General features: G+C 46.0%; 1 protein-coding gene across 4 annotated transcripts in view; it reads left to right on the top strand.

Annotated features, from left to right (window-relative positions):
• Positions 1-24,623, top strand: part of LOC141156673 (chloride channel CLIC-like protein 1) — a 73,190-nt gene that overhangs the window by 18,674 nt on the left and 29,893 nt on the right. For all 4 annotated transcript variants that reach the window (XR_012247700.1, XM_073642906.1, XM_073642907.1 and 1 more), the window contains exon 8: positions 23,714-23,811. Coding sequence is in view for 3 of the 4 variants with exons in the window: in XM_073642906.1 (XP_073499007.1) it covers positions 23,714-23,811 (98 nt within the window). In the remaining variant the exon portion in view is untranslated. The remainder of the gene's footprint in view (positions 1-23,713; positions 23,812-24,623) is intronic.

Below are 24,623 nucleotides of genomic sequence, written 5' to 3' on the forward strand. Positions count from 1 at the left end.
CTGAGCTCCAGAGATGCAGTAGGGAGATAGGAGAAAGTTCCACAAAGTCAACTATCACTGCAGCCCTCCACCAGTCGGGCCTTTATGGCAGAGTGGCCCGACGGAAGCCTCTCATCAGTGCAAGACATAGGAAAGCCCGCATAGAGTTTGCTCAAAAACACATGAAGGACTCCCAGACTATGCGAAATAAGATTCTGTGGTCTGATGAGATGAAGATAGAACTTTTTGGTGATAATTCTAAGTGGTATGTGTGGAGAAAACCAGACACTGCTCATCACCTGTCCAATATAATCCCAACAGTGAAACATGGTGGTGGCAACATCATGCTATGGGGGTGTTTTTCAGCAGCAGGGACTGAAGGAAACATGAATGCAGCCAAGTACAGAGATATCCTGGATGAAAACCTCTTCCAGAGTGCTCTGGACCTCAGACTTGGCCGAAGGTTCACCTTCCAACAAGACAATGACTCTAAGCACATAGCTAAAATAACAAAGGAGTGGCTTCAGAACAACTCGGTGACCATTCTTGACTGACCCAGCCAGAGCACTGACCTAAACCCAATTGAGCATCTCTGGAGAGACCTAAAAATGGTTGTCCACCAACGTTCACCATCCAACCTGACGGAACTGGAGAGGATCTGTAAGGAAGAATGGCAGAGGATCCCCAAATCCAAGTGTGAAAACCTTGTTGCATCATTCCCAAGAAGACTCATGGCTGTACTAGCTCAAAAGGGTGCTTCTACTCAATACTGAGCAAAGGGTCTGAATACTTATGACCGTGCTATATTTCAGTTTTTCTTTTTTAATAAATTTGCAAAAATTTCTACATTTCTGTTTTTTTCAGTGAAGATGGGGTGCAGAGTGTACTTTAATGAGAAAAAAAAATGAACTTTTTGGAATTTACCAAATGGCTGCAATGAAGCAAAGAGTGAAAAATTCAAAGGGGTCTGAATACTTTCCGTACCCACTGTATGAACTGCTCCAATGTGTACTGCCACAATTGTTTCTCCCTCTCCCATAATGATAGTTCTTCTTCATGTCACTTGTCTTATTTACTGCACTATTCTATGTCCTGTTGTGTATAAATATGTTACTCTTCAGATTTTGTGTTGCCTGATGAAGCGTAGTCTTAAAAGCTTGCTATTTGATTTTTTACCATCTTTTCAGTTAGCCATTGAAAGATATCAACCACTGAGGACTCTTAAATGTTAATATTTTTCAACATGTACCAGACACTTTTTTTCGTGAAGCATTATATTTTATGATCATGGTAAATTTAGGTTATGTTTTGCATTTATTTATAAAACTATTAGAAATTTGGCATTCTAAAACTTAGCAATTTTCAAACTTTGAATGATTATCCCTTTAGTCCAGATAGTCATACCACACAAAATAGTTAATACCATTTACCCCATGTTTACTTTACATCAGCACCATCTGTAAAATGTTCTTTTATTTTGTTAGAAGCTTTAAAATTGTAGTAGTAATTTTTCATTTTTTTTTCCAAGGAAATTTACAAAACTTATTTTTTAAAGACCTATTCAGTTTGAAGTGACTTTGGGGGGACCTATATATTGCAAAACCCCCAAAGTGATACCAATTTAAAAATAGCGCCCCTCATCATATTCAAAACTGCAGTCAGGTAGTTTATTAACCCTTCAGGCGACTTTCAGGAATTAATGCAAAGTGACATAACAGGAAAGAAAACTGTTACTTTTACCACCTAAATGTTGTTAATGTCGGAACAGACTGCTATAGCCGGCAGACTCTAAGGCCGTTCATTTGGTTGTGAATTGCCATGGCAACTATCAGGACCTTACAATGAAGATCTAAGGGTGCCCATGGGGTTAAAGAGGGAGCCCCCCACACACTCTGTTAACCATCTAGATGTCGTTGTCATTATTGTAGCAGCATCTAAGGGGTTAAACGGCCAAAGTCTGTGCCACCACTGATCATGGCTGATGCAGCAGGGTGTCAGCTATAGTGGACCTGTCATATGATGTTATTCACTTATATCTCAGGTCAGTTTTAAGTCGTATTGATGGTCGCTAAGGGGTTAATTACTTACCATATACCTTATCTTGTTCCCCCTCTGCCATGATGTTCTTAAGGTGGTGGTCACATGATTTACTCACATGATCGTCTTCCCTGACTTGAACGTCTGTGTGTTGGTACTGGAAGCATTTGACTTCCACCATTTTTTTTTTTTTATACGCCAACATCATATGAAATGGGGGGGCCTGGGACTAGTTTGCTGCAGAAAGAAATGAAAGGACTGAGAATCTTCCACGCCAGTACCAACCAGTTCATGTAATTTTAACATTTCCATCAGAAGGTTATCAGCTCGATCTCCTTTGAATCTGGGAGACAGTTGACATTACTATGACTAGTACAAAGAAGAAAACTAAGGAGAAGTCCTCCAATCTGACCAGCCATGTTCATCAGACATTGATTCTAATGCTGGGGATCCCCCTGAATAAGTGACTATTGCTGCAGTCCTTCACTTCAACTAGTTCACTGTTGTACATTAGAGCTGCTGCACCTAAAAAAAAAATTGGGAGAAGTACTCCAGGATCCCAGATGCATTGCAAGGCTCCACAGCTCTCTGTGCCTGCGGAAGATGAATTCTTAACTTCTTCCCAACCGCACTTTCCTCAAAGATCCCCTTGCTCTTCTGCAAACACAGACTAGAAATTTGCCCAGATTCTGTCAGCTATCAATAACTGTCCTGCCATGTTGGTAACTAAAGTGGGCCAACTTCAGCAGGACTTAGTAATTTTTAAAAACACGACTTGAAGAAAATTAGCGAGCACACATCAGAGACCAAATGCAGAATTTCAGATGTGGATGATGCTAAAAAGCCTGTGCCAGCTCACATTGCAGAACTAAAGAAACAAATCAATGCTTCTAGTGAAAGAGCAGATGATCTTTAAAATCGGTTCAGGAGGAATAATATAAGGATAGTGGGCCTACTGGAACAAAAGAAACGGATTGATACTGTACCCTTTATTGTAAACTGGTTGAAAGATCTGTTGGGTGCAGGAGTCTTCTCGCCGTTTTTTTACCATCGAGACAGCACATAGAGTTCCCACACGACCCGGCCCTCCTGGTATCCCTCCTTGGCCATTACTGGCTCGACTATTGCGTTATTGTGATAGAGATGCCATATTCAGGGCTATCCACCTTTAAGGGTGAGGTGCTGTACAACAACAATCGGGTCTACTGTTGCCCTGATTTCTCAGTTGTTGTCAGAAAACAACTTACTCATTTTGCTGAAGTCCACGCCAAGCTGCGAGAGAGAGGGTATAAATACTGTTATTCCCTGCAAAGCTAAGAGTAGTAGATGAGAAATCTACACATTTATTCACTTCTCCTGCCAATGCGCTGGTGTGGTTTGAAGCTGCCCCTCGAACTCAGTATGAGAATGACTGAGGGGGAAACATACCCCACTATTTTGGCTTCTATACCTATGGCTGTATGGACACATGGGTGTTATAAAGAGCCCCAGTGGGTGTACTCATCAGGTTTATCTAACCAAATCCTTATTGCTTTAACAGTTATCTACCTTTAGTCTAGGGTTACAGATTTGGGTCTTTCAATATATATTTGCTCTCAGGTTTTGCTGAAAGACTCTAGTTCTTCAGTTAGTTAGTGTTTAGGGTCTAGGTCTAATCTACTTAGTGTGAGACAGGGTACAGCAGGAATAATGTTATTCCCTGTTACTTGTTGGAGAATTTTATTTCTGATAATTCCACATGGTTTTCTGTATGGTATGATGTGTGTTGGTTGTGCGTATGGTGATTTCTTCGGTCTCTGGTCCTCTCCCAATTTTCCTACTTTCCTGCACTCAGACTGTGGTAGTGTTTGGGTCAGACACTTTTTCAATGTTTTGAGATGTGCTGAGCTGGAATGTGAGGGGGTTTAATTCCAAATTTAAAAGAGCCATTGTAATGTATTTTGTTAATAAACAAGTACCACATATTATTTGCCTACACAGACCAGAAGATTCTAGCCCTAAAAAGAGTCTGGATTTCTAGAGGGTACCATGAAACTTATTGTAACTATTCACAGGGTGTCTCTCTTCTAGTGACTAAATCTTTCTCTCTTGAAATTACACGGGTTGCATGTGATCATTTTGGATGATATGTTATGGTACACTGCACACCAGGTAATTTTTGCTTTTTTTTTTTTTTTTACTGGTTAACATTTACAGTACAGACCAAAAGTTTGGACACACCTTCTCATTTAAAGATTTTTCTGTATTTTCATGTCTTTGAAAATTGTACATTCACACTGAAGGCATCAAAACTATGAATTAACACATGTGGAATTATATACTTAACAAAAAAGTGTGAAACAACTGAAAATATGTCTTATATTCTAGGTTCTTCAAAGTAGCCACCTTTTGCTTTGATGACTGCTTTGCACACTCTTGGCATTCTCTTGATGAGCTTCAAGAGGTAGTCACCGGAAATGGTCTTCCAACAATCTTGAAGGAGTTCCCAGAGATGCTTAGCACTTGTTGGCCCTTTTGCCTTCACTCTGCGGTCCAGCTCACCCCAAACCATCTCGATTGGGTTCAGGTCTGGTGACTGTGGAGGCCAGGTCATCTGGCGTAGCACCCCATCACTCTCCTCCTTGGTCAAATAGCCCTTACACAGCCTGGAGGTGTGTTTGGGGTCATTGTCCTGTTGAAAAATAAATGATGGTCCAACTAAAAGCAAACCGGATGGAATAGCATGCCGCTGCAAGATGCTGTGGTAGCCATGCTGGTTCAGTATGCCTTCAATTTTGAATAAATCCCCAACAGTGTCACCAGCAAAGCCCCCCCACACCATCACACCTCCTCCTCCATCCTTCACGGTGGGAACCAGGCATGTAGAGTCCATCCGTTCACCTTTTCTGCGTCGCACAAAGACACGGTGGTTGGAACCAAAGATCTCAAATTTGGACTCATCAGACCAAAGCACAGATTTCCACTGGTCTAATGTCCATTCCTTGTGTTCTTTAGCCCAAACAAGTCTCTTCTGCTTGTTGCCTGTCCTTAGCAGTAGTTTCCTAGCAGCTATTTTACCATGAAGGCCTGCTGTACAAAGTCTCCTCTTAACAGTTGTTGTAGAGATGTGTCTGCTGCTAGAACTCTGTGTGGCATAGACCTGGTCTCTAATCTGAGCAGCTGTTAACCTGCGATTTCTGAGGCTGGTGACTCGGATAAACTTATCCTCAGAAGCAGAGGTGACTCTTGGTCTTCCTTTCCTGGGGCGGTCCTCATGTGAGCCAGTTTCTTTGTAGCGCTTGATGGTTTTTGCAACTGCACTTGGGGACACTTTCAAAGTTAGCCCAATTTTTCAGACTGACTGACCTTCATTTCTTAAAGTAATGATGGCCACTCATTTTTCTTTACTTAGCTGCTTTTTTCTTGCCATAATACAAATTCTAACAGTCTATTCAATAGGACTATCAGCTGTGTGTCCACCAGACTTCTGCACAACACAACTGATGGTCCCAACCCCATTTATAAGGCAAGAAATCCCACTTATTAAACCTGACAGGGCACACCTGTGAAGTGAAAACCATTTCCAGTGACTACCTCTTGAAGCTCATCAAGAGAATGCCAAGAGTGTGCAAAGCAGTCATCAAAGCAAAAGGTGGCTACTTTGAAGAACCTAAAATATAAGACATATTTTCAGTTGTTTCACACTTTTTTGTTAAGTATATAATTCCACATGTGTTAATTCATAGTTTTGATGCCTTCAGTGTGAATGTACAATTTTCAAAGTCATGAAAATACAGAAAAATCTTTAAATGAGAAGGTGTGTCCAAACTTTTGGTCTGTACTGTATGTACCCCGACCTTTTGACTCGGCTTTTTTGGAATTCATCTCCCAATAGGTTGCGTCCTATCCGGTCAGCCTTATATTATTTGTGGGTGACTTTAATGCAGTTCCTGATGCAACTATAGACCATACAGGTGGTCGGGACATGACTTCTTTACACTTAAATGCCTGGTGTTCAGCTCTTCTTTTAACAGAATTGTGGCATTGGAAGTATGCCGAAAAACAGGTGGTTTCTTATTATTCAACTGTACATAAGTCCTTTTCCAGGACAGATCTGGCCTATGCATCTCCTGTTTTTTTTTTTTTTTACCCTCAGTTTAAGATATTAATTGTGTGCCAAGGGGAATTTCTAATCATTCCGCATTAATAGTTAAAGTGAGGATAGGTCCCCTAATTAGTTCTTAAATCTGGCGTATGCATCCTGCCTGGCTAGATTCTCTGGTGGGTTCTGAGGCAGTTTGTACTGCACATGTTGATTTCTGGGCTCACAATACTGATCACCCAAAGCCGTTAGTCACAAGGCAACAACTACTGAGGACCAAAGAGCTGAGCAGGCATATATTGCTAATTCCCAGCCCTCGTGTAAGTGGCAGTGGACCCAGCTACAGAGGGAATTGCGTTCTGGCCAAGGAGCAGACTCCAAAAGAAGATGCTTTAGAAGAAGGCTGCTATTTTTGAGGTCGATGATAAAAATGGAATGTTATTGGCTTATGCTGAGCTGCCTCCTGTATCCGTTCTGTGTATCAGGAATCCAATTAGGGAATTGTGTAGCGACCCGCATGTGATTGAGATTTTTTGGGATTTTTATCAAGATTTGTACACTCCTAAATGTGACCAGGTCGTAGACTTTTTTTTTTCTTTTTTTCTCCTTTTCTTTTTTTTAAATCAGGTCTTCCCCTTTGGTGCTTGTACCATAAGCAATCAGAGGCGCTAGATGCCCTGATTAGTGAAGAGGAGATTGAAGATTCTATTAAAGCACTACCTTAATCCCCTACCAAACACCTGGAACCAATGGTTTGGTAGGGGATTGGTACAAGACTAATTGTGATTTGTTTAAACATTGTTTGAACTCTGTGAGGCAATTTTTAAGCGTGGGGTTCTCCCTGACTAGGGAGGTACTGGTTGTGGTCTTACTGAAGCCTGGGAAGGATCCCATGTCTCCTGATTCTTATCACCCTATTTCATTACTTAACACAGAATTAGAACAAAGAAACAGAGAACCAGGCTATAAGACCCTTCCACTCAGATGCTTTGAGGATCCAGAGGTATAGATGGATTTAAGATTTTTAATTTTAAAAACCTAACAAAAGGTTACTAGATAAAATATGACAAATTTAAACACATGTTAACACAACACATTTCGGCTGACTAGCCTTCATCAGGTGCTACACCCGATGAAGGCTAGTCAGCCAAAACGCGTTGTGTTTACATTTTATTACGTTTTTAACATTTGTCATATTTTATCTAGCAACCTTTTGTTGGGTTTTTACATTGGATCCTCAATGCATCTGAGTGGAAGCACCTTATAAGCCTGGTCCTCTGTTTCTTTGTTCTACCTTCCACGTTGGAACTATTCCAGGAATTGCCCACAGCAACCATGCTGGCAGCAATCCACCATCAGGGATCCATATTGGAGACGCGTTCATTTCAGAGTAGTGCCTGCTTGAACAACTCCATGAGGTGAGTTTAATCGCTCGCATCCTACTTTGAGGTTACGCTTTTAATACTACACTTAGATAGCGCTCCCGTTTCCCCCCCCTTTTATTAAAATTCTAGCTAAAATTCCTGCTTTAAGATTGAGTTGAGTACGGTCAGCATTAATACATCCTGACCAAACTGGATTAATTCCAGGTAAATTGACAGACATTAACATTCAACGGTTATTCTTAAATATAGCAGCTGCCTGTGAAGATCCCTTTCCCGATTTTGTTATGTCCTTGGGTGTATGTAAAGCCTGTGATTCTGCCGAATGGCAATATTTGCCTTCACTACTATCACACCTCAAGTTTCGTCCCAATTTTGTACTTGGGTTACGACTCTCCTAAAGTAAAAATTTTAACTAACTTGGATGTGTCACAACCTTCTTTTCCAGGACGTCCCTCCTGACAGCACACCAGGAGGTAGTCCTTCATGTCCGACTAGGGGCAGGAACACACGAGAGGTTAAAAGGCCCCTCCCCACCCTCCATCGCCAGTGTTTTTCCTGTCCCTAGTCGGACAGGCACATGAGAGGCGCAGCAGCGCGGAAACTATAGGAGCAGCCCAGGGGACGGAGGGGTTCTCATACCTATCTCCTCCCTCTGTCAAGACAGGCTGCCGGCTGAAACCCGTCCCGGTCCCTCAGCCAGCCCAGTGGAGCAGAGCTCCTGGAAGGCGCCGCTTCCCTCCTCAGAGGGCTCTGGGTGCGCTGCCTCTGCCGGCCGGCGCACTTCCGGTGACGTGGCTGCGGCGTGCGTTCCACCCTGGAACGCACTTCCGGTTCGGAGGTCAGCAGGAAGGAGAGGCCTGGAGAAGATGGCGATGACGGCAGACAGGTAAAAACTGTCCATGTGTGTTTGTCGTGTAGGCACTACACCTGGGTTGAGCTATGGAGGTTAGCCCCGCACAACACATGGATTCCACGGCCACCTCCCTGGGTCACGTAAGTGAGGCAGCTATAAGGCCCCTTTTGTCGCTGAGCTCTTGTAAGTTATCCTGACAGTCTGCCTGTGTCTAATATTGTCCATAGGATAAAGGGACCCCAAAGGGATCAGGTTCTAAGAAGAGGGCTAAGTGCCCAACCTGTAATACCAGGCTGCCGGACACACATAATAAACAGCTGTGCAAGGACTGTATAGCGAAAGTTATGGCAGAGGAGCAGGCCACATTTAGAGCCGAAGTAAAGGCTATGATTAAAGAGGAAGTGCAGTCTTCAGTGTCCACCCTGTTAGCAGCACCGGCCTCTACAGGCGAACCTCCCTGCAAATGACCCAGGCAGGATATCATTGTCTCTTCGGAAGAGGAAGAAGGAGCTTATGGTTCAGACCAGTCCAGGGAGCTGGATTTTGATTTACCTTGTGGTCAGCGGGAAGAAAATAAGATACCTCTTCTCCTCGGCTGACACAGAGGAGCTATTGCAGGCAGTACTCAATACTATGAACATTGAACAGCCGCAGGTAGCTCAGTCCATCCAGGATCAGATGTTTAGTGGGCTACAGGCAAGGAAAAGTAGATGTTTTCCGGTTAATAAGCACATCAGATCCATGATTCTGGAGGAATGGAGGAACGCGGAAAAGCGTTTATCAGTTCCGGGGGAGTTTAGGTCCTGTCTTCCCTTCGAATCGGAGGAATCCAGAATTTGGGAGGAAGTGCCAAAGATTGACGTACCAGTAGCCCGAGTCTCCAAGAAGACAACAATCCCTTTTGAGGATGCGAGTCTAAATGATCCGATGGACAAAAAAGTAGAAGGTCTACTTTAAAAAAGCCTGGGAGGCTTCAGCGGCAATCATCAAGACCAATATTGCGGCCACGTCCGTGGCCAGATCAGCAGGTTTATGGTTGGAGGACCTGTAAGCCAAACTGGCACAGAGTGGTTCCAGGGAAGATATAGCCAAGGTGTTATACATGGTCAGGATGGCAGTAAATTTCATGGCGGATGCGTCAGCAGAATCGGTCCTTTTCGCGTCAAGGAATGATGCGCTGTCAAATTCAGCCCGTAGGGCACTCAGGCTGAGGTCCTGGACAGGCGATATGCAGTCCAAAAACAAACTTTGTGCTATCCCCTTTTCCGGCCTACAGGTTTTTGGGCCGGTACTAGACAGCATTCTGCAAAAGGCGGCCGATAGTAAGATGGGGTTTCCGGAGGAACGACCTAGACGCCCCTTTTCCTTTCGAAGGAGCCTCCCCACCCAGTCCCAGAGTTATAGAGGGAAGGGGAAGGAGGGTAGATGGAGCTACCCGAAGGGTGGTAGAGGCCGCAGAGACTTGCCCGGGCCTAGTCAGAGGCAGACGCGTCAATGACGCCGGACCAGTGGGGGGAAGGCTGCAGCATTTCCTAGGAAGTTGGCAGAGTATAACCCAAAATCAGTGGATTTTACAGCTTATAGAACACGGGTTTTCTCAGTTCCCCCCCCCGACGTTTTCAGATCACGGAAGCCAGTTCAGCAGGGGCCTTCAAAAGGCTGGAAATAGACATCAAGCAACTCCTCCAGGACGGAGCAATAGCACCAGTTCCTTGTTCAGAGAGATACAGGGGCCATTATTCCAGACTGTTCTCCATAAAAAAGCCATCGGGAGAGTACAGGACAATTATAAATCTCAGACCCCTGAACCAGTGGGTAAAGTACAAGAAGTTCAGGATGGAGTCAATAAGATCGGTGATACCTCTGATACCCAAAGACGCGGTGATGTGTACCTTGGATTTGAAGCAGACGTATTATCATATTCCCATACACCCTTCAAGACAGAGATACCTCAGGTTTGCAACAAGAGGGAAAGGTGGCGTAAGCCACTATCAGTTCCAATGTCTTCCGTTCGGCCTGTCATCGGCACCCCGTATCTTCACCAAAATAATGTCGGAAGTAGTCTCCCATCTAAGGAGAGAGGGCATAGTAATAATTCCCTACCTAGACGACTTCCTTCTAGTAGCAGATTCAGACGCGCAATTAATTCTTCGTCGGGTAAGGCGACTATTGTCAGACTTGGGGTGGGTTCTAAATTTAGAGAAATCAGACCTAGCTCCAAGCAACCAGAAAATATTCTTGGGAGTGCTATTAGATTTGCACCAGGGCTTGTCCAGTCTCCCTCCAAATAAATCTCGGGACAAAGTAAAAAAATTTGGTTCCTTTTGTAGAAAGAGGGAAGTAACGGTCAGGGAAGCTATGAGTATTCTGGGGGCCATGACATCGTGCATTCCCTGTGTAAGGTGGTGTCAGGCACATTCCAGAGTTCTTCAGAAGGAAATCAGCTCCGCTTGGGACAAACGTCAGTCAGGCCTGGACAAAAAGATGCCCTTAGCTCCAGTCTTAAAAAGCTCCCTAGCCTGGTGGGTTTCCCCTTTAAATCTGGGAAGAGGAGTCCAGTGGATAGAATCCCCTTATATTACCCTTACCACGGACGCAAGCAAGTGGGGTTGGGGGGCCCATGTAGAGGGCAGATACATACAGGGGGCTTGGTCTCAGAAATCAGACACCGGTCCTCAAATTACAGAGAGCTATGAGCAGTTTGGGAGTCCCTACAGAGGTGTCAGTCACTACTAGGAGGCAAGCACGTAAGGGTTCTCTCGGAAACGACGGATACTGGAAGCCTGTGCTAGCATTTCTTCTGTGGTGTTGCTATTAGTGTGTCAAGAGTGGGAGAAGAGGGTTGCATTGACAATCCAACACAATGGGCAGTGTAACATCCCTGGCGGCGTGCTTGCATGGCTTACCATCTCCTACCATGCAAGACCGCAATCTTACCTTTCAGGCCAGGCTGCACACTTTTGCTCCAGTACCTGCTGTTTGTATGTCTCTTGTCTGCTGGCTTAGGGCGTCGGTGCTGTTGCTTTCTGACTCTTAAAGCTACAGTGTGCGCAGTCCTAATAAGTCCCCAGCCTATTGCTGTGAGTCACTGGATACTTACTCCCCCTCCACCCAGTAGGAGGTGCCTGAGCAACACTTTCTTACAGTCTGTTCTGTGCAACTGTGAGTTGCCAGGTCCTGTCCTGACTCTAGTCTGCCTGCCACCCTGGGGGCTGAGTTCCCAGGCTCGTTCCTGTATCTTGTTCCTGGTTCAGATCCTGTCTGAACAGTGTCCTAGTCCTTTACTTGTTTGTCTCTTTCTGTATCTTCCCTCTTTCCTGCAGTATCTGAACCTGCACCTAACTCCAACTCATTGTCTCTGTACTTCTGTTTGTGAGTCTTGTGTCCACTCGCTACTTCATTGTAAGTACCTTGTGTGTATCTGGTTCTGCTCGTTCTGTTTCCCTCCCTCTGTATCTATCTCCTGTGTTCCAGCTATCTTCTTGTGTTTTCCAGTCTGTTCCATGTGAACAGTGCCCTGTCCTGTCTACTGCATCTGCGGGTTTTGCTTTGCTCTGCTTGCTCACCGCAACTGCGGGTTTTGCTCTGCTTTGCTTGTTCACCGCATCTGCGGGTTTTGCTCTGCTTTGCTTGTTCACCGCATCTGCCGGTTTTGCTCTGCTTTGCTTGTTCACCGCATCTGCGGGTTTTGCTCTGCTTTGCTTGTTCACCGCATCTGCGGGTTTTGCTCTGCTTTGCTTGTTCACCGCATCTGCGGGTTTTGCTCTGCTTTGCTTGTTCACCGCATCTGTGGTTTTGCTCTGCTTTGCTTGTTCACCGCTTCTGCAGGTTTTGCTCTGCTTTGCTTGTTCACCTCATCTGCGGGTTTTGCTCCACTCTGCTTGTCTACCGCACCTGTGGCTTTTGCTCTGCTTTGCTTGTTCACCGCATCTGCGGGTTTTGCTCTGCTTTGCTTGTTCACCGCATCTGTGGTTTTGCTCTGCTTTGCTTGTTCACCGCTTCTGCAGGTTTTGCTCTGCTTTGCTTGTTCACCTCATCTGCGGGTTTTGCTCCACTCTGCTTGTCTACCGCACCTGTGGCTCTGTTCCTGTATCCCAATCTGTACTGGTCCCTATCCTGCCTACGTTTCTACTTGCCAGTACCCGCCTGTTGGCATGTCAGCCGTGCCTCCCTGTGCCCACCTGTCTGCATGCTAGCCATGCCTGCCAGTGCCCACCTGTCTGCATACCAGCTGTGCCTGCCAGTACCCACTAGTCAATATGCCAGTTTAACCTGCCTGTTCCTGCATTCCCCTGTGTGGGTCAACAGCTGTGACCGGGGTCTGACCTGGAGTAGCACCTGGTCCCTCTGCTCGGTTCCTCCCTGGTTCACGGAGTCCACTGAGCCGCCGTGTGACCTTGGTTGGATCGGGTTGATACTTAGTTACGCCCCTCCAGGTACTCCTCGGTTCATAGTACAGTGGGATCACTAATCACGCTCACGCCAGTCTGCCCGGGCGTGTGCTTAACAGGCAGCACTTTGAATACATTTTATAAGTGGTCAAAACTTGTAAAAAACTCATGAAAGAATAAAGTTACGTTAAAACCAAGCACACCATTGTTTTTCTTATGGAATTCTCTAAGTTTAATGTGTCACATGACCATCTTCACATTGAAAAAAAATAAAGTTGGATCCAAAATGGCCTCCATGGTCACCACCTATCTGGAAAAGTTTTCCCCCTCCCATATACTAATGTGCCACAAACAGGAAGTTGATATCACCAACCATTTCCATTTAATTTAGGTGTATCCATATAAATGGTCCACCCTATATATGTGTGTGTGTGTGTGTGTGTGTGTGTGTGTGTATATGCATGCATACATACATACATACATACATAATATATCCAAAAAATGGAGGCAACACTTAGTTGTAAAGTGAAAAAAGGTAGTCCATGTGGCTGTGGCGACGTTTCGGTCCCAAATTGGGGACCTTTCTCAAACAAAAGACAAGTGCAATGTGCAGAGTATTTAAGGCAGCTTAATCACAGTAATTAGCAGCAATTCATAAAGTAATGTTATATATATTACACATCATATCATAAATATTAAATTTCATCAGTGATGCAGTGCATTAACAGTGTAAAGTGCCAAAGTTCATAAAAAGTTCATAAGGTCTGTATTTAGAACAATATAATACATATACACTCATAATTAATTATAAATAGCAACTATGTGTGTTTAATGACATGACTCGCCCCATATCAGAAAAACATATTGCGCCCAAACTCGGCGTCTATGGTATTGGTAGTGCGCATGTCCAGAAGGAATATATCCGTAAATGGATAATTAGCGTGCACTCTGTCACTATAGAGAGGTGCTGATGGAACGGGCCTGTAGTGCCCGGACAATACAGAAGATTAATTAATCGCACATTCGTAAACTAGTTGCAGTGTATATTTATTAACAGGCTAAGAAATAATAGACCAAACCATGGGCGTGAAGGTGGCAATATGTGAAGGTGACAGTAGACCTTTCGGCCACAACATAGGCCTTATTCATTAATTCTCTATTTTGATGAGATGTAACTATATTCCAGGTATTTCGGTAGGTGCCAAGGTATAGCAAGAGACCCAATAGAAAAGCTTCACTATGGTTCCATAGGTTGTCTGCCTGTGGGGATCTGCAATTAGGAGAAGCCAGGCGCTTGTGTAGTTAGATTAGAAGTCCATGTGCTGGTGAGGAGCGGCGTTCCCACGCCTTGCTGCTGTTTGGGGATAGCTCTATAAAAATAGCTCAATAAAAAAAAAAAAAGAGAAATTGTGATTAAAATTCTGTCTTACTAAATACACCATAGTTGACTAGAAAATTCTTCAAGCAAGAATATTGAGCAAACAATCATTCGTGAAGGGTCACACTTAATTTGTAATCCGCATTTAATCCACATGGTCTGAATGTATTAAGTGGAACATCCCTGGTGGCGTGCTGGCATGACTTGCCATCTCCCACCATGCAAGACCGCCAACTTTCCTATCCATCCAGGCTGCACACTATACTCCATTACTTTGTGTGCATGTCTCTTGTCTGATTGCTTAGGGCGGCGGCGCTGTTACTTCCTGATTCTTAAAGTTACAGTGTGCGCAGTCCCCAGCCTATTGCTGTGAGTCACTGGATACTTAAACCCCCTTCACCCAGTAGGAGATGCCTGAGCAACACTTTCTTACAGTCTGTTCTGTGCAACTGTGAGTTGCCAGGTCCTGTCCTGACTCTAGTCTGCCTGCCACCCTGGGGGCTGAGTTCCCAGGCTCGTTCCTGTATCTTGTTCCTGGTTCACTATCCTTCAGTGTGTTCTGTGCAACTGAGTTGCCAGGTCCTGTCCTGTATCTTGTCTGTTTCCGCCACCCTGGGGGCTGAGTACCCAGGCCCATTACCTGTATCTGTGACTTCTAGTCCTTCCGCAACCCTGGGGGCTGAGTACCCAGGCCCGTTACCTGTATCTGTGACTTCTAGTCTTTCCGCCACCCTGGGGGCTGTATGCCCAGGCTCATTCCTGTATCTCGTTCCAGAGTCAGTTCCTGTCTGAACTGTGTCCGATCCTTCCCTTTTCCTGCAGTGTCTGAACCAATACCTAACTCCTACTCGTTGTCTCTGTACTTCTGTTTGTGAGTTTTGTGTCCATTTGCTGCTTCATTGCAAGTACCTTGTGTGTATCTAGTTCTGCTTGTCCCGTTTCCCTGCCTCCGTATCTACCTCCTGTGTTCTAGCTATTTTCCTGTGCTTCCCAGTCTGTTCCATGTGAACAGAGCCCTGTCTTGTCCTCCGCACCTGCGGCTCTGCTCCGCTTGTCCTCCGCACCTGCGGCTCTGCTCCGCTTGTCCTCCGCACCTGCGGCTCTGCTCAGCTTGTCCTCCGCACCTTCTGCGGCTCTGCTCAGCTTGTCCTCCGCACCTTCTGCGGCTCTGCTCAGCTTGTCCTCCGCACCTTCTGCGGCTCTGCTCAGCTTGTCCTCCGCACCTTCTGCGGCTCTGCTCAGCTTGTCCTCCGCACCTTCTGCGGCTCTGCTCAGCTTGTCCTCCGCACCTTCTGCGGCTCTGCTCAGCTTGTCCTCCGCACCTTCTGCGGCTCTGCTCAGCTTGTCCTCCGCACCTTCTGCGGCTCTGCTCAGCTTGTCCTCCGCACCTTCTGCGGCTCTGCTCAGCTTGTCCTCCGCACCTTCTGCGGCTCTGCTCAGCTTGTCCTCCGCACCTTCTGCGGCTCTGCTCAGCTTGTCCTCCGCACCTTCTGCGGCTCTGCTCAGCTTGTCCTCCGCACCTTCTGCGGCTCTGCTCAGCTTGTCCTCCGCACCTTCTGCGGCTCTGCTCAGCTTGTCCTCCGCACCTTCTGCGGCTCTGCTCAGCTTGTCCTCCGCACCTTCTGCGGCTCTGCTCAGCTTGTCCTCCGCACCTTCTGCGGCTCTGCTCAGCTTGTCCTCCGCACCTTCTGCGGCTCTGCTCAGCTTGTCCTCCGCACCTTCTGCGGCTCTGCTCAGCTTGTCCTCCGCACCTTCTGCGGCTCTGCTCAGCTTGTCCTCCGCACCTTCTGCGGCTCTGCTCAGCTTGTCCTCCGCACCTTCTGCGGCTCTGCTCAGCTTGTCCTCCGCACCTTCTGCGGCTCTGCTCAGCGTGTCCTCCGCACCTTCTGCGGCTCTGCTCAGCTTGTCCTCCGCACCTTCTGCGGCTCTGCTCAGCTTGTCCTCCGCACCTTCTGCGGCTCTGCTCAGCTTGTCCTCCGCACCTTCTGCGGCTCTGCTCAGCTTGTCCTCCGCACCTTCTGCGGCTCTGCTCAGCTTGTCCTCCGCACCTTCTGCGGCTCTGCTCAGCTTGTCCTCCGCACCTTCTGCGGCTCTGCTCAGCTTGTCCTCCGCACCTTCTGCGGCTCTGCTCCGCTTGTCCTCCGCACCTTCTGCGGCTCTGCTCCGCTTGTCCTCCGCACCTTCTGCGGCTCTGCTCCGCTTGTCCTCCGCACCTTCTGCGGCTCTGCTCCGCTTGTCCTCCGCACCTTCTGCGGCTCTGCTCCGCTTGTCCTCCGCACCTTCTGCGGCTCTGCTCCGCTTGTCCTCCGCACCTTCTGCGGCTCTGCTCCGCTTGTCCTCCGCACCTTCTGCGGCTCTGCTCCGCTTGTCCTCCGCACCTTCTGCGGCTCTGCTCCGCTTGTCCTCCGCACCTTCTGCGGCTCTGCTCCGCTTGTCCTCCGCACCTTCTGCGGCTCTGCTCCGCTTGTCCTCCGCACCTTCTGCGGCTCTGCTCCGCTTGTCCTCCGCACCTTCTGCGGCTCTGCTCCGCTTGTCCTCCGCACCTTCTGCGGCTCGGCTCCTCTTGTCCTCCGCACTTTCTGCGGCTCGGCTCCGCTTGTCCTCCGCACTTTCTGCGGCTCTGCTCCGCTTGTCCTCCGCACCTTCTGCGGCTCGGCTCCGCTTGTCCTCCGCACCTTCTGCGGCTCGGCTCCGCTTGTCCTCCGCACCTTCTGCGGCTCGGCTCCGCTTGTCCTCCGCACCTTCTGCGGCTCGGCTCCGCTTGTCCTCCGCACCTTCTGCGGCTCGGCTCCGCTTGTCCTCCGCACCTTCTGCGGCTCGGCTCCGCTTGTCCTCCGCACCTTCTGCGGCTCGGCTCCGCTTGTCCTCCGCACCTTCTGCGGCTCGGCTCCGCTTGTCCTCCGCACCTTCTGCGGCTCGGCTCCGCTTGTCCTCCGCACCTTCTGCGGCTCGGCTCCGCTTGTCCTCCGCACCTTCTGCGGCTCGGCTCTGCTCCGCTTGTCCTCCGCACCTTCTGCGGCTCGGCTCTGCTCCGCTTGTCCTCCGCACCTTCTGCGGCTCGGCTCTGCTCCGCTTGTCCTCCGCACCTTCTGCGGCTCGGCTCTGCTCCGCTTGTCCTCCGCACCTTCTGCGGCTCGGCTCTGCTCCGCTCGTCCTCCGCACCTTCTGCGGCTCGGCTCTGCTCCGCTCGTCCTCCGCACCTTCTGCGGCTCGGCTCTGCTCCGCTCGTCCTCCGCACCTTCTGCGGCTCGGCTCTGCTCCGCTCGTCCTCCGCACCTTCTGCGGCTCGGCTCTGCTCCGCTCGTCCTCCGCACCTTCTGCGGCTCGGCTCTGCTCCGCTCGTCCTCCGCACCTTCTGCGGCTCGGCTCTGCTCCGCTCGTCCTCCGCACCTTCTGCGGCTCGGCTCTGCTCCGCTCGTCCTCCGCACCTTCTGCGGCTCGGCTCTGCTCCGCTCGTCCTCCGCACCTTCTGCGGCTCGGCTCTGCTCCGCTCGTCCTCCGCACCTTCTGCGGCTCGGCTCTGCTCCGCTCGTCCTCCGCACCTTCTGCGGCTCGGCTCTGCTCCGCTCGTCCTCCGCACCTTTTGCGGCTCGGCTCTGCTCCGCTCGTCCTCCGCACCTTCTGCGGCTCGGCTCTGCTCCGCTCGTCCTCCGCACCTTCTGCGGCTCGGCTCTGCTCCGCTCGTCCTCCGCACCTTCTGCGGCTCTGCTCCTGTATCCTAGTCTGTACTGGTCCCTATCTAGCCTGTTTTCCTACCTGCCAGTACCCGCCTGTCTGCATACCAGCCAGACCTGCCCGTTCCTGCATTCCCCGGTGTGGGTCAACAGCTGTGACCGGGGTCTGACCTGGAGTAGCACCTGGGCCACCTCCCACGTCCCTCCTCAGACCACGGAGTCGATTAAGCCGCCATGTGTTGTGTTCTGACGAGGCCCCTAGTCACGCCCCTCCAGGCACTCCTCGATTCGTGGCCCAGTGGGACCACTAACCATGCTCATACCAGTCAGTCCGGGCGTGAGCATAACATTAAGTTTTCTAAGCTATTGTAATTCCTGAATTTTCAATAGACGCATTCTGTCCCCACCCAGTCTAAGTGGTGGTATCTGATCAATAATTCTATACTTCAACTCCTTCTCTAAATGTCTCATCTCAACAAAATGTTTGGAAACTGGTAGGTCAAGCCTCTTTTTCCTCACCGTGTATCTATGTTGATTAAACCTAGTTTTAAAATCAAGTGTGGTCTCACCAACATAGAGAAGATTGCATGGGCATTGTAACAGATAAACAACAAACTGATGAACATGTAAGATAATGGTTAATAACAAATCTCTCCCAACTGCTAGGATGTTGAAACTTATTTGCCTGAAGCATACAAGAACAATTGATACAACTGAGACATGGAAAACAACCTGTTCTACATTGTTCTGTCAATGTATCTTGGATCACCTCCTTCTGCGGACCAATATCTGCCCGGATAAGTCTCTTTGATGTTTTTAGCACGTTTATATGAGATTAGAGGAGGATACTTGAATTCATTAATTTCCAGTAAACACTTATTTAGCATAGGCCAATGTCATTTAACAATACTAGTCACCATCTTACTTTCCTCACAAAATGTAGTCGCCATTGGTTTCCTTTCCACAACCTCGCGTCTTCTAGCTGTTTTATTTAGTAGAGTACTACGATCCACTCCCCTCACCTTATCCTTCCATTTTTCAAGAAGCTTTGTGGGATAGTTTCTCATCTTGAATTTTTCAACCATAGAATCCAAGGTTGTGTCTAACTTACATTCATCACTTACGATTCTCCTAACCCGTAGCAGCTGACTATATGGCAAAGATTCTATCGTCCTCCTTGGGTGATGACTATCGTATCTTAATAGGTTATTCTTGTCAGTTAGTTTGACAAATAATTCAGTGCTTAATTTATCATATTTAATTAGTACATCCATGAACTGTATTTCCCTCTCAGAATGTGCCAGGGTAAATCCAATCTCACTATCAAGATTATTTAGATATGTATGGAATTCGAGTAATTCTCCTACTGAACCAGACCATAGGAGGAGGACGTCATCTATGTATCTCCACCACCCACAAACGTGTTTAAATTGGTTTGATATATAGACGAAGTCTTCCTCCATGGCCATCATTGTTAAATTTGCATAGGTGGGCACCACACTGTTACCCATCGCTGTCCCTCTACTCCGCATATAAAAATTGTCACCAAATAGAAAGTAGTTATTCCTCAAGACTGTTTCAAGCAAACTCGATATAAAATCACATTCCTTAGGTGTATGAGTAGTCTCACTGAGTTTTTTGTTCACAGCCGCAAGTCCCACTTCATGGTTAATAGATGTATGTAGAGATATTACATCAAAAGATGCTAGAATGACCTTACCATTTAACATGACTTGTCCCAATTTACATAAAAAATCTGTAGTATCCAATACAAAAGATTTAGCTTCTCTCACCATGGGGCCCAAAATCTTACCCAGGAACGTTCCAATGTGACTAAACAAAGAGTCACTCACAGAAATTATTGGAACGTCCTGACGGATTCAAAAGTGTTTTATGTATTTTGGACAGGACATATATAACCGGTGTAACCGGATTCTCTTTCAATAGGTATTTATATAAATCTTCATCAATTGTCCCTTGACATAAAGCCTTATCAAGAATGATCGTAATATTTGTTTATAATAAGAAATTATATAATAAGAAATTTTTGGGTCCCTTTACCGACCTCAGACATACTGAGAACGTCAAGGTGGTTTTGCGTGCACACAGGCTGTGCGTGCGCGATCGCCGCCGGGTGTCTGCTGATTCTGACAGCTAACACCCGGCACTCAGTGCGATCGGTACTTTTACCCCTTAAATGCGATTGCTTATATATACACTGCTCAAAAAAATAAAGGGAACACTTAAACAACAGAATATAACTCCAAGTACATCAAACTTCTGTGAAATCAAACTGTCCACTTAGGAAGCAACACTGATTGACAATCAATTTTACATGCTGTTGTGCAAATGGAATAGACAATAGATGGAAATGATTGGCAATTATCAAGACACCCTCAATAAAGGAGCGGTTCTGCAGGTGGGGACCACAGACCACATCTCAATACCAATGCTTTATTGCTGATGTTTTGGTCACTTTTGAATGTTGGTTGTGCTTTCACACTCGAGGTAGCATGAGACGGACTCTACAACCCACAGAAGTTGCTCAGGTAGTGCAGCTCATCCAGGATGGCACATCAATGTGAGCTGTGGCAAGAAGGTTTGCTGTGTCTGTCAGCGTAGTGTCCAGAGGCTGGAGGCGCCACCTGGAGACGTGGAGGAGGCCGTAGGAGGGCAACAACCCAGCAGCAGGACCGCTACCTCCGCCTTTGTGCAAGGAGGAACAGGGGGAGCACTGCCAGAGCCCTGCAAAATGACCTCCAGCAGGCCACAAATGTGCATATGTCTGCACAAACGGTTAGAAACCGACTCCATGAGGGTGGTATGAGGGCCTGACGTCCACAGATGGGGATTGTGCTGACAGCCCAACACCGTGCAGGATGCTTGGCATTTGCCACAGAACACCAGGATTGTCAAAGTCGCCACTGGCGCCCTGTGCTCTTCACAGATGAAAGCAGGTTCACACTGAGCACATGTGACAGATGTGACAGAGTCTGGAGACGCCGTGGAGAGCGATCTGCTGCCTGCAACATCCTTCAGTATGACCGGTTTGGTAGTGGGTCAGTAATGGTGTGGCATTTCTTTGGAGGGCCGCACAACCCTCCATGTGCTTGTCAGAGGGTAGCCTGACTGCCATTAGATACCGAGATGAGATCCTCAGACCTCTTGTGTGACCATATGCTGGTGCGGTTGGCCCTTGGTTCCTCCTAATGCAGGACAGTGCCAGACCTCATGTGGTTGGAGTGTGTCAGCAGTTCCTGCAAGATGAAGGCATTTAAGCTATGGACTGGCCCGCCCGTTCCCCAGACCTGAATCCGATTGAGCACATCTGAGACATCATGTCTCGCTCCATCCACCAACGTCATGTTGCACCACAGACTGTCCAGGAGTTGGCGGATGCTTTAATCCAGGTCTGGGAGGAGATCCCACAGGAGACCATCCGCAACCTCATCAAGAGCATGCCCAGGCGTTGTAGGGAGGTCATACAGGCACGTGGAGGCCACACACAATACTGAGCCTCATTTTGACTTGTTTTAAGGACATTACATCAAAGTTGGATCAGCCTGTAGTGTGTTTACACAAGCTGCCATAGAGCTCCATCAGCGTAAAAATCAAAAAGTTATAGCTCCAAATAAAGTGATGCAAAAATAATAATATTTTTCTATAAAATAGTTTTTATTGTGTAAAAGCGCCAAAACATAAGAAAAGAAACATGGTATCGCTGTAATCGCACTGACCCGAAGAATAAAGCTGCCTTATCAATTTTATCTCACGCGGAACTGCATAAAAAAAAAACATTTCTGAATTGCTGGGTTTTGTCCATTTTGCCTACCAAAAATCGGAATAGAAAGCAGGCAAAAAATGTCATGTGCCTGAAAATGGTACCAGAAAAAACAAGCCGCCAAATGACTCTGTTGGCCGAAATATGGAAAAATTGTAGCTCTCAAAATATGGTGATGCAAAAACTAGTTTTTGGAAATAAAAAAGGGTCTTTTAGTGTGTGACAACTGCCAATCATAAAAACCGATATAAATCTGGTATTGCTTTGCACTGTGCCTGAAAAGTATTTCCCGATTACATGTACGGTATTGGCACACTCGGGAATAAATGGACCTCAGTTTGTTGTAAAAAATTCTCCTATTATCCCTTAGCCCAAAGTTTTTTAATTTTTCTAGAACAACATTTTGGTGGTAAAAATGTAGCTTATTCTTTCTTCACCGCCCAGTGGTATAAAATTCTGAGGTACATGTGGTGTAAATATGATCACTGCACCCATTGGGGGATGTAGTTTGTAAAATGAGGTCACATATGGGGGGTTTATGTTCTACCACCTGGGGCACTGCCAATGTGAAATGGTCCCCTCAAACCATTCCAACAAAATCTAAACTCCAATATGGCGCTTCTTCCCTTCTGAGCTTTGCACTGTGCTTCAAAAGTAGTTTTCGTCCACATATGGGCTATCTGTGTACTCAGGACAACAAATTGCACAACAAATTGGTGCAACTTCTGTTACCCTTAAAAAATGCTAAATTTGGGGCTAAAAACATTTTAGTGTGAAAATTTTTTTTTTTCTTTTATTTTTGATTTTACGGCTCAATGTTATAAACTTCTGTGAAGCACCTGGGGGTTCAAGGTGCTCACCACACATCTAGTTAAGTTCCCTGAGGAGTCTTGTTGCCAAAATAGTGTCACTTGTGTGCGATCTCCACTGTTTAGGCACATCAGGGTCTCTCAAAACGTGACATGGCAGCCTCTAATTATTCCAGCAAATTTTACATTCAAAAAGTCAAATGAAGCTCCTTCCCTTCCGAGTTCTGCTGTGCGCCCAAACAGGGGTTTTCCCCTACATATGGTGTATCGGTATGCTCAGGGGAAATTTCACAACAAATTTTGGGGTACAATTTTTTTTCCTGTTACCCTTGCGGAAAAAATAAAAAAATTGGGTCTAAAGTAAAATTTTTGTGAAAAAAAAGTTAAATAAGGGTTAATAAACTTCTGGAATGTGGTTTGAGCACCTTGAGGAGGGTTGCAGTTTTTATAATGGTGTCACTTTGGGTATTTTCTGTCATGTAGACCCCTCAAAGTTATTTCAAATGTGATGTGGTCTCTAAAAAAAAAAAATGTTTTTGTAAATTTTGTTTGAAAAATGAGAAATCGCTGGTCAACTTTTAACCCTAATTACTTCCAAGCAAAAAAAAAAAAATTGTTTCAAAGTTATGCTGATGTAATAATGACATGTGGGAAATGTTATTTATTAACTATTTTGTGTGACATATCTCTCTGATTTAAGGACATAAGAATTCAAAGTTTGAAAATTGCAACATTTTTAACATTTTTGCCAAATTTCCATTTTTTTTCACAAATAAACACATATCAAAGAAATTTTACCACTGTCATGAAGTACCATATGTCACGAAAAAAAACGTCTCAATCAGTGGGATCCATTGAAGCGTTCTAGAGTAATTACCTCATAAAGTGACAGTGGTCAGAATTGTAAAATTTGGCCTAGTCATGAAGGTGCAACCAGCCTTGGGGAGTAAAGGAGTTAAATCATAATTGATATCTACCTATACTGAGAAATGAGGTTATTTTGGCGCCAAGCGCTTCTGTTTACATACTCAGGTAATGTTGCTTTATATAGATTTTTTTTTTTTTTTTTTTTTATATAACTTTTTTTGTTTTTTCGTTTTCTTTCTTTTGTAGGTTTTTTTTTTCTTTCTTTCTTTCTTTCTTTCTTTCTTTCTTTCTTTCTTTCTTTCTTTCTTTCTTTCTTTCTTTCTTTCTTTCTTTCTTTCTTTCTTTCTTTCTTTCTTTCTTTCTTTTCTCACTATTTTATTTTCAGAAGAAAATTGTGTAGGCTTGTAACAATTGTAAGTAAGTTGTTGTACTGTAGTTGAAATTTCTGCATATATAATTTTCATTTCTTTTGCGATAGCATGGTGGAAGGACGCTTCCACTTTCCAAAATGATCCCTGTGAAGAATATTATAAAACTCTTTTGATAAATCCAGCACTCATGGTGCCACCTACAAAGGTGAGTTGTGAAGGAGCAAAGGTATGAGGCCGACCATTGCTTATTTAATTACAATTCATGATGGACATTAAAGGGAATCTCTCAGTAAGATCAACCCCCCCCCCCATACTTCATATACAGGCATGCAGGTCTTTCAAATGTAAAGTTATGAACACCTGTACATCTTCAATCTGTTGTGGTATTACCAAGTAATTAGCCACAACTTGCCGACTTGTTTCACCGCCCAGCACCTGCATTTTTAACTTGACTGACAACACACTGTCTGAGTTCCTTGCCTGGTGTCTGCTGTCTCAAGCTAAACAATTTGGTGCTGGGCAGTGAAACAGCCTCAGAAGGCAGAGGCCCGGGGAGTGCTCTGTCTACCATGCCCAGAGCACTTAACGGCTCAATGCCTCCTTTCTACATGAATGAAAATGCTGATTGTTTAGGAGTGTAGCAACAGAAAGAAGATTTAAAGGTGTTGATGGAATTACATTTCACATATGTGGGTTTTTTTTTTTTTAGAGGAGGTGACTTTACTAACTGATTCCCTTTTACTGTAAGTTATTAGTTTACTAGTATTAGAAAAGCAGGTAACATATTATCAGCAAGTTTAATAAAAGCCTGTTACACTAAGTATAATATGAAATATATCATAATGGTGCCACACTTCCCCTTTGGTTGTGGCTGAAAATATGACTCTCTTCCTTTTTGAAGTCAATGGGTCTAAATTGCTATAATACGTGTAATCTGTAGACATGTATGACACTGTTGTTAGAAGTAAATGTAGCGCCCCGAGGGTTCGGCCGCTACAGAGGTATTGCATCTCACTC

The sequence above is a fragment of the Phyllobates terribilis genome, unplaced genomic scaffold (genome assembly GCF_046119375.1).
Source record: "Phyllobates terribilis strain yellow unplaced genomic scaffold, ASM4611937v1 Scaffold_8__6_contigs__length_399053987, whole genome shotgun sequence".
Classification (NCBI taxonomy): domain Eukaryota; kingdom Metazoa; phylum Chordata; class Amphibia; order Anura; family Dendrobatidae; genus Phyllobates; species Phyllobates terribilis.